This window comes from Bacillus rossius, chromosome 6 (assembly GCF_032445375.1).
Source record: "Bacillus rossius redtenbacheri isolate Brsri chromosome 6, Brsri_v3, whole genome shotgun sequence".
NCBI classification, from domain to species: Eukaryota; Metazoa; Arthropoda; class Insecta; order Phasmatodea; family Bacillidae; genus Bacillus; species Bacillus rossius.
In genome coordinates, this window is record NC_086334.1 from 16140864 (window position 1) to 16157211 (window position 16348).

At 36.5% G+C, this 16348-nt stretch overlaps 1 protein-coding gene across 2 annotated transcripts in view; it reads right to left on the reverse strand.

Moving 5' to 3' along the window:
* The window catches only part of LOC134532713 (ATP-dependent RNA helicase DHX30-like), a 46293-nt gene extending 30180 nt beyond the window's left edge, over positions 1-16113 (reverse strand). Inside the window, exons 1-5 of one of the 2 annotated variants that reach the window (XM_063369482.1) lie at positions 16020-16113; positions 12695-12827; positions 11118-11488; positions 8281-8972; positions 4373-4445 (exon numbers count right to left, since the gene is read on the reverse strand). In XM_063369482.1, coding sequence (XP_063225552.1) covers positions 4373-4445; positions 8281-8972; positions 11118-11488; positions 12695-12783 — 1225 coding nt within the window. In that variant the 5' untranslated portion in view covers positions 12784-12827; positions 16020-16113. The remainder of the gene's footprint in view (positions 1-4372; positions 4446-8280; positions 8973-11117; positions 11489-12694; positions 12828-16019) is intronic. The other variant, XM_063369483.1, reaches the window with a different exon arrangement.
* Positions 16114-16348: the final 235 nt, after the last annotated feature.

Consider the following 16348-nt stretch of genomic DNA (forward strand, 5'->3'; position numbering starts at 1 on the left):
ACTACTGTGTCGCTCACAACAGCAGCGGCTCAACGTCTTCTCACACAACGGCCCCTTGCGAGCTGTGGAGCGAACGTCTCCGCTGACGCCGCTCTGCTAGGGGCGTTGTCATCTGCTTCTGAGATAAGCATTATCACGTGAAAAAACCCCCTCAAAGTCAGGGTGCGGTATGCATCTATCAGTCCATGTGGCATGATGGAATTGTTTAAAGCTAGCATTATTAGACGATTTACAACCCAGTCATGCCCCAAAAGCAAAGTCGTGGAAAACCAAATTTTTTTTAAATAATGCCCAGTCCAGATAGTTTTAATTGAGTGCATTGATTTTTGTAGTATTACTACAATTTGGCATATACATGAAGCCTTACGGCAGAGATGGTGGTGGTGGTGGTGAAAAGACTAGCAGCAGCAGTGGAATATTTGGTTTTGACTTGGGTCTGCATCTGACAAGGGCACTACGAGACAGATACTCTCAACACAGTGCAAGGAAACAAGGACTCCAGCAGTTTTCCTCAAGTGGTTTGGGAAACTATGGAAAACTGAAATCGTGATGACTGCACTGGGATTTGAACCCGGTTCCTCTGAAATGCCAGTCCAGTGCTTATCACTGCGCCAAATCGCTCCACAGTGGAGAATGAACCGTCTTTATTGGGACTACTGCAAGGCAAAACAAATTAGGCAGCATAATTTCGACAGTCACTAAATTATAACATCCTCTTACACAACTGCTGTTTTATACCACTCATATAAAACACACATAAAGACTTCTAGAACATCAGCTCATAAATAGGCTGTCTAATGGGTGTCAAGTTATCTAGACTCTACATTATCTAAAAAGTAATTAAAAACTGTTCATTATTTTATTCTGTTTTCCATAATAAAGAAGGTGTCCAATATTAGCAGCTGTTTAAATACATTAAAAAAAACCTTGTATCATTTTTATTTTTTGCTAAAAATTGGTATTCATATTAAAAGAATGTTCCAAACCAGTTAAAATAAGGGCAAGGGGAACAACTGATCCTAGACAGAGCCATGGTAGAGCCGGACACATATTATAAATAAGAGAGGCCATGGGATGCAAGACTTTATAGCAGGGATTAAAACCATAATACAATAGTAATGAAAGTACCCGTGGTGAGTAAAAGGAACGAAAGAGACAACTGGAAAGAGGGTAAAGTGTTGCTACAACATCCAATAACTGTAAACGTTTTGTAGATTTCTAAGTACAAAAAAAATTAAGGCAATATTTAGCCTTGCATGATTATGCCCACAGGCTTAGGACACTGCACCTCCCAGATTACAGTGGGCTCCAAACCACTTCACGCCTGATAATGCTATTTAACTTCTGACCATTGTCACGTAAGTGAAATTCCTTAGTGATCGCGGCCATTGACAATTTGAAAAGCTACAAAGAACAATCACTGCCTAGAGCTCAACGGGCAGAGTACATACACTCTTAAGGCAAAAAAAAAATTGCATTGCCAAGATAACAGATGGAAACACACAAAGATAAAAATTAAGGTACTTTACTCTTGGTCAATTTTTAGCTAAAATGTTAGGCAGAAAAGTAAGATAGTTTTAGGTTTTAATTTCAATTACTTCTGAGTGGGCTCTTATTTAAAAAAAAAAGTTTGGATCAACCAACAACTATGCCTTAAAGGGTCACGCTAGGAATGGTATAATTGTTCTGTTAATGTTCCTTCTCTTACGAGGAAGTCAAATGTGGCACCTGTGTTTATGTGCACCGTTGTCGAAGCTGCAAATACACACCTGCGCACAGGGCGTCAGATCTCTCCATTACAATAACTCCAGGAAACCACACAGAAACTTAAATATGTGTAAATTAAATAGATATTTCAGATAGCTTAAAAAGATGTTGTTCAACTCAATATTAAAATTGCAAGCTGGCCGGTAGAGATTTCTGGTAACCATGGAAACCATAATCAGGCTGGCCAGATCAAGGTTCAAACCCGGGAGATCTTTACATCCAAGTTCAGTATTTTACCACTGCGCTATCTGACTCCCATGACCAAAGCTTCATCTTGATAGTAAACATACGTTAAAAAAAATTGCAACCTGACAGGAGTGTTATCAACCAAAACTCTTAAGACATAGATAATTAAAAATACTTTTGTTCTTTTACAATCACGTCAAGTAATAAACAATAATAATAATTTAAAACTTGCATGAAAGACAATTGCCAATACGTTTTGTAAGTATATTTTAATCTATTATGCCAATTACTTTAAGTGGTGCATACTTACCTTCAAGCAAAGGTTCAAGTTTTAGACAGCTGCAGCTGTCTGTCATCCCAGTATCTTAAGATGCATATAGCTGAGTTTTCATCTGAACAATATACTGTCATATTTCATCCATAGGTACTGCTGCTCAGGACTAATGTATTAATGAATGGATAGTTGCAATACCAGTTATGGTAATACCCAAACTCGAATTTATTATTTAGAACATTAAAGTTAGCTTTTATTTTAACTGTTATGAGGCTAAGTTTACCTTTTGCTTTGAGGTCTATCTAAAAAAAAACACTATGTTCCCCACTTGTTACGAAGAAACATTTAAGCATTCGGGAATATAATTAAGTGCACATTATACTCAACTATTCATAACGTAGCACATAGTATTTTCTATAATATGTAGTCATATTGATTATTCTCAATATCAGCAACATAAAAGATTTTAGCATTTTAAAATAAATTTTTACTGATAGCTCATTAGAGTTAATTGTATACATATATATCTTAATTTAAACATGTTACGTAGGTAACTAAGTACTGCTGTGTAAATTGAAAAGGGTATCCACGCAATTGCCAAGTATAGTATGATGAATCATATTTTTTGCTGTATGTCAGACAGCAAATACATAACATTTGAAGTAAATTATTTTTACTTATTTACTTTATTATTATTTTTAAAGTCTTTTATTATCTCATTAGAAATAAATACATACAACACTGCAATTCATGCATTTGTCCTGGAGTGAATTTAAGAAGGCTTTTTATAGTTAAGTAGGGCAGCTGTATCGAGATTCGAATTCAGGTTCTCCCGGTTGCATACCCAATGTTTCACAACAGTGCCACCGTGCTGAGAATGAACAAATTAAATACGTAGTTCAATCGGTCTTCCCATTTCAACAACAATAAGTATTAAAAATAAGGCAAATATTATTTAGAAAAAAATCTTATTTTAGTATATCAATTTTGAAGCAAAGTTGACAAGTTGCTGACAGACTGAGCCTTGTGTGTGTGTGTGTGTGTGTGTGTGTGTGTGTGTGTGTGTGTGTGGAAATGAAGAGCATCTGACTTAACGTAGGTATTACATGAAGAGAACTTCTTGGTGAGAAGTCATACCAAAAACACAACAGTCAATGTTTACTGACAAATTTTTATTCACAGTAAATTAAAGGTAATAAATACTGTAACCATAAAAATGATTTTATAAACCTGCTCTGTCAAATAGATCATTGGGTTACTCAAGCTTTTCAAGAATGAGTATGACTTTTTTACAAATGGATTTTTGAAAATTATGGCTAGCTATCATTCACTGCATGCTTTTCATATATAATGCAAGACTTTGACAGCACACAATAAACAAAAAGTTTAAAAATGTTTTTGTAACATGTTAAATCTCATCAAAGGTAGCAAATGTTTTCAAAACAAATTTGTGCTACGATTCCTGTTTTACATTATTTTTCTAAATGCCATTGGCAAGGAAGCATGTGTCAAGACCCATGTCTCAGTTAATTTAAGTTAATTATGTTGTATTTATAAAGTGCATTAATTAAGAAAAATCTTTTGTAGAAAACAAGATTTCGTAACTATTCAATATAAACCTATTCCTTTAAAAAAAAAAAAAAAAATTCATCATCCAAAATAATTGCACTAAATAAAAATATCCAGAGGTGTAGATTACAAAGCAAGATCCACTATTAAGAACACTTAAGGAAACCCTGGGTAAAATGCTTTTCAATATTTCTACCCAAAAAATATATTAATACTGTATATCCTTACAACATCATAACTAAATCGTAACACAAGACACAATAGTAGTATGACTTATTTTCATTAGTCTGCAGTCATCTAATAGAATAACCACCAGTTCTTATATAAAAAAATTAAGATGCAGATTTTTAAAATGCTACAGAGCAAAATAAATAAGTAATCAACAATAACACAATTCTTGGAGGGTAGTATAAGTAAAGTCACACCAAATTTGTCTTAGCTATAACACATGGTGATGGAGAAAATTGTTAAGAATAAAAATAGAACAATAATTTATCTGCTACTGCAGAGAAACACTGATCAAATGCCACTTCATGATTTCAGCATTAAAAAAAAGTTCAATTTGTATTCACTTACCTCGAAACATTTCAGTTTCATTATTACTTTTGGCAGATGTTTTCATGACTTTCTGCTGTTGAGCTATACCTGGCTGATAAGAGAGAAATTATATATATTTTTATTATTCATGCCAAAAAAAAAAAAAAACTAGATCTAAACTAAAAATAAGATTCAAGAAACAGTTAAGGGTCTTTCTCACATGCTGTTTTAGTTTTTTCGTTTCTTTGCCATTACTTTCATTTAAGGGTTATTTATACAATTTTAACTCTATACTTTCTTTGCATTTGTTTTTCTGCCACAAATATTTTTAACAGATATTCACTTAGTGTGATGTAATGGGTGTAAAAAGTCACACAAATGATAGTTACAAAGACTTGTGTGCCTAAGTCTTCATAATTATCACCACTTGCACGACTTTTCCCATGATATTAACACTAGGTGAATATCTGTTTAAAATATTTGTGGCTGAACAACAGATGGAAGAGAGGTATCGAGTTAAAATTTTAGAAATAGCCCTTAAAAAGTAATGATGAAAAAAAAAATCAACAGTGTGTGATACCGAGCATTAAGTATAAATAAAACAATATAAAAATAATTTTTACAACATTTACAACACAGCATCTTTCCAACCTATCATCTCGTGAAATCATAACAGAAAAAGCCAGCAGCTCTCTCACGTTCCCGAGGTTCACTGCAGGACGTTGACGTTTGGTAGCACACGCAGGAATGATTGCAAGTGACAGCTGCCCAAAGCTTGGGGCTGGACCGAACATGGTTCAAGGTCAGAAGATGGGTTTAAACATCACGAAAGTTACGCAAGACTGGGGCTAGATCCCCAAGACACCACAAGCACAGCAACGGATGTGGAGGATCACCACAGATCCAACCAAAGTTCAACCAAGCCAACAAAGAGCAAGCTATCGCTGGGTTGCATCCTATTCAAAGCGGGACCTGGAGATATGACATGACATACAGCCTCAATGCTCAAACGAAAACCCTGGTGTCTAAAGAAGCCGGCAGGAGGCAGAGTCCAGAGTCCTAGTGAAGCGGGAATGTGCTCAGAAACCAGTAAAGGAGGAGTGTGGAAAAAAAAAAGTGTTGCAACTTCCGATTGCCGCAAGTTGACGTGCAAGTTGATGCGAGCCGGGTACGTAACCTCGATGAAGCCAGGGAATGTCACCAGGACGTGTGGGTCAAGGAAAAAGCCATGCAATGTGTGTGGACTGTGCAAGAGAACTTCACATGCCCTACCGCTGCACAGGAAACTTTCATACCTGCCACTACACCAATACCAGAGAAGCCTGTGATTATCTGGAAGGCGATCAGCACCGACACCACACCCACTGCCAAGCGACATGTCTCTGGCACTTTCAGAGGTTTTCCCGAGGCACGCCAGGCACATCAATCATGGCCAGGAGGCTAGGAGCAAATGTAGAATTTTATTTTATGAAAGAATGGGGAAGGGGAATATAACCACTTTTCCTGCTGTTTGCTTTTAAATTATTTCCTTTTGTTAGTGAGAATGAAAGATTTTTTTTAGGATTTTGGGGGAGGGGAGGTGAAAATTTATCAACCATCTCCCCCCCCCCCTATTTTTTTTCCTCAAATATCCACTGGTAAAGGCTTTGAAAAGCAAAAATATAATCTTTAGTGCCAACCACCAACAAGCTGGACAATGAATGACCCAGAGAAAATTACTACAGAAGCCAATCACAGCCACAGAGAACAGCTTAGAAACAGTAAAGAACTACATCATTAAAAAAAATGTGCACCCTTACCAACTTATAAAAACCAGTTAAAACTCACAAAAATTAAATGTAGACAAATTCCCAGGAATATGAGCAATTATTCCCAGAAAACTGAAAAGTAATAAACATACATTCATGCCGACAAAAAAAACCCGTAAAATCTTATTGATTTTTCCAACTTTCCTTAAAATTCAAGGTCTTCCTTTTTTATCCTTGATGTTCTTCTGATGCAAATCATTTTATGCAAATCACCATATTATCTTTGCAAGCAAGAATTTAAAATAAAAAAATGAATAAAAACAAGAAATTACAAGAAATTAAAACAGGTAAAAAACTTCTCTATCAGATAGGTACAATGAAATTTTGATCAACAGTCACCATCCGGATGAGGAATGTAATGGATAACCGAATACACAGATGACTGAACTCTATTAATACATTTGTACAGTAAAGTGATTTCACTGTGGTTTTAAGACAAAAATTAAAATGAAATTCATTCAAAGTAAGTAACACACACTGTGTATTTAACTTAATGCATATAAGAGTAGTAATGTACAGTAATGCATTTTAAGTATACACTAGAGTCTCGATTTTACATATACTGTTGGTTCCACAGATTGCATTCGTAAAATCATTATCTTCATAAAATTGGAACCATTTTGACCCCGGAACAATTCATGAAGATTTTTTTTTTGAACCAAATATATCTGGTATTATTTGTGTGTATTTGGTCTTAAAAATAAAATACATTAAACATTAAAGACTATAATGCAATGGAAAAAAAATAAAAGGCCACAGAGTGTGAACATGCCTGCCCTCTCTGTCCGGTTTTGGATGCTTGGACTTGTTATGCTACCGTCTCTCCCACAGCAAACATTAAAAAATATCTACTGTATGGTACAGTATAACATGCAGTGAAAACATGCCTCACTTTCATACACACTGTTATTCCTAAAATCGCGTAAATAGTGACTTCTTCCAGTAGTGGACAGCATGTGGAGTGTTAATACTAATAACTTATGCATTTTTAGAGCGCTGTTTACTGGCGAACCTCTGCAGCGGATGCGAGGAATGTGACATGTGTTAAGAATTGCCTGCGATTAGCCCTCAGGGGGAGAAAGTCGCTACTCAATCTCTTTTCTTTCTTCTCTCATGCTGCACACGCAGTTGCTATGCATCATGTGCCGGAAATGTTAGATTACGGAGGGAAAGGTGTGTATGGTTCGTTGGCAGTAAAATAAATTTTTTCACGGCCCTGCTAAATTTTTATATGCAATAAATTTCGAAGTTTATGATTTTCCATAAATACTGCTGTGTGACTAATAAACAAACTGTACCTAGTCCATATTTTTAGGAAACTTTAATGTGTGATGTCATAATAACTTAAACAGTATTTAATAAAGGTAAAGGCTGTCACGTAAACCTTAAAAATAGTCATATTTATTTTACCAGACATGGACTATACAACACCTCTGGGTGTTCCAGCTTTCGTCCGATGCAGGTGATGAAGAAGAATGGGGAGGGGGGACCAAGTATGTTCACAGTTTCTCACACGGAAGGTTGTGCGAGGGTAGAAAATATACGAGGGGAAGCCATACGACGTCACAATTCCCACAGCGCGCGCCAGTCTACCGGGACGAGTTTCGCACACATCCACTACGTCCCAGAGGCTACCACTGCTATTTTTAAAAGGAATGTCCAATTTCTTTTTCTTCTTATAGGAACATAATTTACAGTATTAAAACTCATAAAATATATGCTGTGCATTAAATAAATAACATTTTTATAAGCTTTCATTGTCATTTTTTTCAAATTTTTTCTGATTATTTATATTTATTATTTTGGTATAAAAATTTCTGATTTTTCAATGGTTCCTGAGAATGTATTATTCGTAAAATCGCTGCTTCGTTAAATCCGGGGTTGTTAAAATCAGGGTTCTAGTGTACTGTACAAATTGTACATACATATGTACTACTACTAATACTAAAAAACTACCTTAATTTAAAATAATCTTTCATCTCCTGTGTCACATTTCTTTTGGATGACGATGGATAAATGAAATTAAGAGTTAAATGAGTGACAGTTAATCAAAGTTTTACTGTACCTAAACGAAAATGTATTTCTAACATCCTACAAAAGCAGAGCACTTAAGGAGAGAAAGGGAAACAGGGTGAGTACCTTGTTGGAGAGTGTGTTGTTTACAACCTTAGATTGGACTGCTGGCTTCCGAAGGGTAGTTTCTTGAGCAACCTTCTGGTCACCTTTGATACCAACACTAGACAGGGACGTCGTAGCAGCACTTGGCCAAGTCACTTGGTTGGTGTTAGGTTGGGCTAGTGCCATCTCGTTATCAACACTGGGCCCAGCCGCTGAGGTTTTACCCTGTGAAGTCTCATCACAGGCAGTCCTAACATCACTCTGCGTAACTCCTTTATTTTCCGGGGTAAGTCCAGTTACTGCTGCGCTCTCTTCAAAGTTTTTTTGATTGACCAACACATTGCCCTCACTTTCAACTTTAATTTTCACTCCTGCCTTTTCCTCTGGCTTCGCAACTTCTCCTGTACTGTCGATCATCGGTCGGCCTTTATCGTCAATCACCCCAGCATTCTTCAACCAGGCGAGAGCCTCCAACGCTGCGCGTGTCGACGAATCAGACTTGTTTTGACCCTCCCCCGTGAAACATTTTTCCAAAGGCCATTTAATGCAATATGTACAGTTCCACATAGCATTGTAATTGTTTTTACCTGGGTTTGTTTTGAAACTATGAGTTAACCTAAGATTTGGATTCCTTAATTTGGAAGATAGCATATCGTAGAAATTATGCAATGTGGATTTTGGTTGCTTGAACACATTCTCCACAGAGTATAAACCTAAAACAATGAAAAGAAATTCTCTTACAAACTTAATGAAAGATTAATCACAGAATATTTATAAAAAATGATAATAAAGAAATAGATTCTACTACATACAAAACATCTAAAACTGCAATATATGTACGTGTCGTTTTGTTTAGCTAAAAAAAAAAAAACTTAAAAAGGGAGAACTTAGAATATATTAAGGAATCATTCTTCTTGAGAATATATATATTTACACACATATACAAAAAAATTTGAATACAAAAATTTAGATCAAACTGGTACAAATTTACAAATAAATGACATAAACAACAAAACAAACCACTAAGGTTCTAAATCAAATAATACAAGTTATTCTTAGAAATATTAAAATTTACACATTTGCAATGGTCGGTACAGTACCACTGGCAGTTGCAGAGAGGGAAGAGGAAGTTATAAAAACACAGGTGAGATCTCAGTGAAAGCAGTGTTTTATATTAGGTGGTTAAAGGTGAGCCGTTACAAAACTTGTAATCACAAACCCAAAGGAAGTGATGCATGATGAAAATGATAATGCAACTGTCCAAACTCCATTGTTGATGAAAGTTTTTTTAATAAAAAATTGTTGTATTTTTTTTCCCAATTCTCATCCCAAAATAAATTTTTATATCCGCCTATGTAATGTACATTATTTTTTGGCGTGATGCATATTTTTAGTTACTGCAGATTAAGTTCTGTGTGGCTTAAGTAACAGTATTAAAACTCAATATTCACCACAGTGTATGCTTCTTAATAAAATGTTAAAAATATTAAATAATATAGTTTGTTCATTCTGATGGAACACAGAAGTTCAAATAAAATATTTTATCAAAATTGGGTAGATGATTCCAATCCACTTGGTTATTTTTTATTAACTCTAACTCAAAAAAATTTTTTTGCGGAAAAACCGTTTTACATCTGATGTATTTGTTTGGGAGTTTTTGTCAAATGTACAATGAGAAAATCTTATGTATTAATGAAAACGTCGACCAGGGCTGCATCCTCCCTCTGATGTGCTCCGCCCACTCCAGACCCCCTCTCCTCCCCACCATCACCCTTTGTTTCAAACTGCCCGCCAACATGTGCATGTGTGTGAGCATGTGTTGGTCCACCCCGCAAGAGGCATATTTCTGATCTGTGCCACGCACCGCTAGCGTATTTTACTTATTTAAATAATTGTCATTCTTTAATCCTTTCTTTTTACAATCCCTCCCGTGTATTTATGTTCACAGATTAGATATAAGAAAAAGCAGCGCCATGCGTGACCGGTTTTAGAACCACCCTGATGCGGGCAGACTATATTTGAAATTAAATAAATAATTTTTTATGTATTATAAATTCAGGGAAAATGTGTTAATTAGTGTTCAGAGCTGTAAGGGCTTTACTTCGCTACTTTGTTTCTCCACGTCATTGCTCGTTGCTTACTGGTAAATCCAACGCTTCCTGTCGCCACGGCACCCTGACTACTGCCCAGTCCTCCAATCATCGCAGTGGGTAGGACGCAGCCAACACACCTAGTCAACCTCATCTTATTCTCAACTGATCACTTAGCATCCGCCGTATGTATTCATATTCTTCTTCTTTAATTTTCGAGTTCTGCTCCGGGTGGTAGACTGTTTCGCGGGACGTTTTTAATAAAACTACGAGACATACTTCTAGGCCAGGTCACATGGTGTCCTAGACCACGCTAAGGCAGATGATTTAGCGCTGATTTCACAGATTAATCGAGGTGTTGAGTTTGTGAGCGCTCACCCGAACAGGTAACGAGTGCAATATAGCCCTCTCACCAGACGCCGGATATGCTTTCATCTTCCGACCACGTGTAACATCTGGGTAGGAGCCGAGACATGTGGGACGCCTTACGAGCACAATGGCGACCATACTTTGTGTGAAGTGAGAAAGCGTGCCCGTCGCTTGGAGTGGGCTGATAGGGTACACTGCTAGTAACACAGGGGGTTGCGAGGTGAAGTCAATAGATAGGAGTATCAGTTCCGCATGTCCAGTAACACATGTGGTGGTGCTCTAGGTAAATGATCACGCTTTAGCCAACAACCCCAGTGCGACAGCTAGGAAATGTTATCTAAAACGTGGGCACCACATACATCGCACATTACACACATGCAAACACGCAATGCTACGTACCTCCACCCGCAGGTCCCGTCCCCTGCGACTGCAGAGGCGACCCATCGGCAGGACTCAGAGTGGAATACGTGGACGCTGGAACCCTGCTGAGCAACAGTCTACTCTGCGAACTGCTTGACGCGCCACACGCGAACATGTCTGGCCAGTTCCTCGACGGCCCGGGCCGGCTGGGGACAGGTTTAGCTGTCGGCAGCCCGCGTGCCGCAGCTCTCGAGGCTTGTTCAGGCAGTGGTAGGTTCCGCCGTGGCTCCGTGACTCCTAATGGGAAACCCCGCCGATCAGGCGAAATCTTGTTTTTGGTGATTTGCTGGGCCATTGTGAAAGATGGTACTTTTGCTGCATTGTCTTTAAGTCTGCTAACTGATCTGCTCCTGCAAAGAAAAGATCATGTTTATGAAATAACACAAAAAATTAAAGTTTAATACTTTACTTTCTCATATTATAAATGATAAATAATTATTTCGTTACTGGAAAATCTTATTGTATAGCTGCTTGCAAAATCTTTTGTTCTTTCCAAACAAGATTTAGGTAAGTAACTTGATCAATAAATAATGTGTTAGACTTAGTTCATTTAGTCACCACCAAATTAAATTCTCATGAATTGTAAATTTGTATTTTAAAGATTCTTTTCTAGTCCTCTATGTTCTGTGGAATAAATTTGTTCTTTGCTGATTGTTAGTTTAGACATAGAACATACAGGAGTTTAGAAAAGCTAACAGAGTTAATGGAGAAAAGTTTGCTGTGCAAAATTGTTAATATTATCAATAATTAAGTATCATAATCTCCAGCAACCAAATAACAATAAATTTACCCTTTAAAAGAACTGTAACAAAATTATGTTAGTTAGATAATTACTTTTGTCGATTAAGAAAGATTAGTTTGCATAGTTCAGTTAAGTTCACCAAGTTAAGTGAGTACCTACACTATGTTTTCCCTACAAGCATTTTACTTGATATGTGCCTAATTGCATTGCGTCTATCTGCACTGTGCTCAGCTTCATATTGCTTAGCGACGCAACTTCTAAAATGCTAGTTTTTCTGGGCCAGAACACAAAAAATGTTTGTGCTTAATTTTGTTTTGACTAGCTTTGTATAGCCTTAAGGGATTTTATCTAACAGTGTTTCCCAAAATAAAACTTTGGTTATTCACGACAGCATTTAGCCTACCTTTAATTTGTCTAATTTTGCTATGCCTGCATTTTGCTTTACATTGTATTCCCTAAATTTTGCCCTGGATATGTTTTTCTTAACTACAATGAGCCTAGTTATACTTTAGATCCTGAAAATTTGCTTGATTATTACTCAAAGATCCATCAAACTTAGAATTAGAATTAAGTGCTGCTTAAGCAAGAGATATCACAGAGAAGATAGCAGTGAATTAGTAAGTGTTGTACCTAAATCATTTGGCGTAATTCTGGCGTGACTATTGCTAAATTCTTTCATTATGTTTTTGCTGCAATAAATAAATCATCTAAATTTCAGGTTATGTGTGCTTTTAATTTAATAATATTAGTTTTATAAGAATAAGAGTTTGTAAAAGCATCAAATTCCCACAATCTAAAATAAAATTCAACTTACTGTACCAATGAAGGCCAACGGGCAACACCACCAGTTTCCAATAAACGGCTCAAAGAAATGCTGCGTGTTGAGAAAGTGACAGACTGCATTTCCGTCTCGAGATATAATGTGTGTTGCTAAGATGCTGCAAATACTAAAGTACGAGCACAACTTTGTTAACAACTTATACAAAACAAAGAACATTAACAACTGGAATTAATACTTAACTAGAATACTCAAGCACATAACACAGAAGTTTTCACTGAACCACACTATCATACACCACTTAGACACATGGCATGTCTCAAGTACAGCAAGACCATTACAGTTTTATTATTATTAAAGGTTACAATCCTTACAGAAATAGCTAAATTTCCTTTGATTGGCTTTGCAGAAAAGAAGTTTCTGTCATACATGTTTCAGTAATAATATGTTTTCTCTTTTTGTAATATTGTCTGTTACTAAAGTAAAGTTGTATATATTTTGTATGGCACATTATTCAAAAGCATGTAACTAAGGAGGAGAGGTTGGTTTGGATTGTAGAGAAACTTTTTCATTCTGCCATTTAGTCAACTTCAATTAATGCGAATATGTGAATGGTGAAATTTGTAATATTTGCTATACATCAAGAATACAGATTATTTATCTATGTTCATAATTGGCAGAGAAGTATGTTATGGATAGTGATATCAGTTTGACTGAGCATTGGAGAAAGAGGCATGGAAAATACAGACAAGTATGCTTCAATACTGTAATGCATGAATTGATTTCATCATACTAAAACTTTTGTTGAAGTTTATTTCCTAAACTGGACAATAAAAATTTAAAAGATAACAACAGATAACTTAGGCCTACATATTTTGGTACGAAATAGATACAGAGGTATTGATTCACTAGATTAGTAAAATCATGCTTAGTAAATGTTCAAGAATCATTTTCAACTTGTATCATAACACAGTAGTCCTGACGATAATCTTCTACCAGATTGAGCAATGCCAATAAAGGCACAAATTAATGAAAAATAAATTTTAGCTAATATTATGAGCTGGCTATACAAGTCATATACAGGGCCGCAACTAGAGTCTCTGGCACCCGGGGCATGAATGAATTCATACGCCCCCCCCCCCCCTCTTTTTTTGCACATACCACACCAATAAAGCGGGGGGAGGGTCCGGGGGCCCTCCCACGGAAAAATTGTGTTATTAAGCATTTTCCATACCTACATGTAACAGTTTCTGTGCTACTGTAACTTCCATGTATGAACCCACTACCAGTTGTAGTAGGATTTACAATGCAAGCCGGCGATTTCGGCGCCCCCACAGCTTTGCGCCCGGGGCGTATGCCCCGCTTGCGCCCCCCTAGTTGCGGCCCTGGTCATATAGGCCTAATATGATGAAATGTTATCAAAAAAAATATTATTACCTTTGCCAAGATATTACATGCATATAGCCAGTGTACATTTTGTATGTAGTCATCGTCAACACTTAGAGATCATGGATGTAATATCTATAAATATAATTCTGATTTATATATTTGGTAAAAGTTCTGTATCACGTATCCAAGTTAATACCATGATCCTGATGGCATGATCCTGTACACATTGATCCTGTGGTACATGATGCTAGCTGTTTTAATTTAGTATGTCAACAGATCCTGGACTAAAGAAAAACTTGTTATACATAAATGAATTATGATCGCAAGTTACATACAAAAATAAAATTCCACAAGACCTGACATAATTTGTTAATATTGTGGTATTTTTGTTATGTTCAGGATCTGTCGTCGTACTAAATTAAAACAGCAAGCAACAAGTAACACAGGATCAATTATAGCCGATAATGCTATTAGGATCAAGGGATAAACTTGGATTCATGATACTGAATAATATATTGTGTATGGAATATGTGGCATGGAACTCAAATAGATACTCAATTGCGATCATTGACCTCTGAATACATGATTTCTTTTAGAGATTACAACACTGGGTTTATAATTTAGGCATTGTATTAGTATCACTTAAGCACACATTATTACCATACATATTGAAATGACACAACAATAATGGTGCCCAACTACACATACTATTTCTGATGAAATTAGTATTTTACAATACCAAATAATTACCGACATATAAAGTAGTAGGATGATTAGAAAACACAAGGAGTAATCAAGAAAATCTTACACAACACTAAAAATTACACAGTAAAGGTGTTCCCTGTTGTCAACTCTTTCATATACTAGAAATGCCACCCTTTCATCTAATGACATTGTACCAAACTAGATTTGTCTACCCAGTAAAATACTGTGGTAATATGCACGTTTTCATGCTATCCTGATTAAATATCAAACTACATATTTTCACTTACAAATGACTTTTATAAAAGCAAGATAAATAAAAATAGAAAAATAAGTCAGTTAAGTATATTTCAGGATAATAATTCATTCTAATGATTATATTCAAGCGGGAGTGCAGTGACTCGCCAGACACCAAAGCGATCAGGGTTCGAATCCTAGCGAGGATCATGACCAAATTTTTGCAAGTGGGAAGTGTAGCGGACGTATCTGTGAGCCAGTAGATTTCATCATCAGGGTATTCCGTTGATGCTCCACACACACCTCAAAGATTATTCAGGCTAGTCTAAACAAACACATCTGTTCCCGTAGGGCAGCCAGCACTCAAAAATACCAACCTAAACTCTAAATTAGCATGTCTAAGCAAGCATGCAATTACATAGGGACTAGAACGACATCGGCAGTAGCAAACACTTTTCCACTGTAGCAGAGCTATGCGAGTAAAAATGGAGGCACAATAAACCATGTAAGTGATCTTTTGTTCTGCTATACATAGAGGTTTCCTGGTGACCATAGTATGTGGAGAAGGAAAGGCGTACAGGTTGGGATGCCTACGCATCTGTGATGTACAGACAGGGATGGGGAATGCTGCAAGCAAGGCACGTACAAAGGGTTGTGGTAATCATGTTCAAGTTTTTCTACGGGTACCGGGATGGAGGAAACTGGACAAGAAAAGGTTGCAAAGAATGGGATAACCGAGGGCGAAGAGATCATGAATGTAAGACACAAGGGTTGTTGAATAAAACATAAAAGTAAGAACGAGTGCTTAAAAGTGTGAGAGTGAAGTACTAAGGGGAGGTAAAAGTGTGAGAGTGAAGTACTAAGGGGAGGACGCCTTTTTACCGGGTGAAAGCCTAATTGCAGGTTTTAAGATCAAAACAAATAGGAATGGACAACCGGTATTCACATTTTACACTGATAATCAATTGTACACATAATGTCTCAACAATAAATATAAAACGTTACGTAAAATTCTATATCTCTAATTACTCACAGTCAAAGTAGCTTTTAAAAAAACCATAATATTCCGTTTTCAAAACTAAATATTTACTTCTCCTATAATCTCTTCCATAGCAGCCAACGACCATAGCAGCATTCCTTGCTTTGTGATACAATGTTAACTAAGAAAATGAGATTTTTTCTTTTTCTTTTTTGGTTGAATGGCTATCGGCTTCCAACCAAGAACCATCACTAGATGCCTTTTCTTAGTCGAAGCCTTCTATTATCATATCATCAATCAAATATCCGTACGTAGATTAACACTCACGCCTTACCCGGAAATCGAATCCAGAAACCCTCGCACCGTAAGCCGGTGTGCAGTGG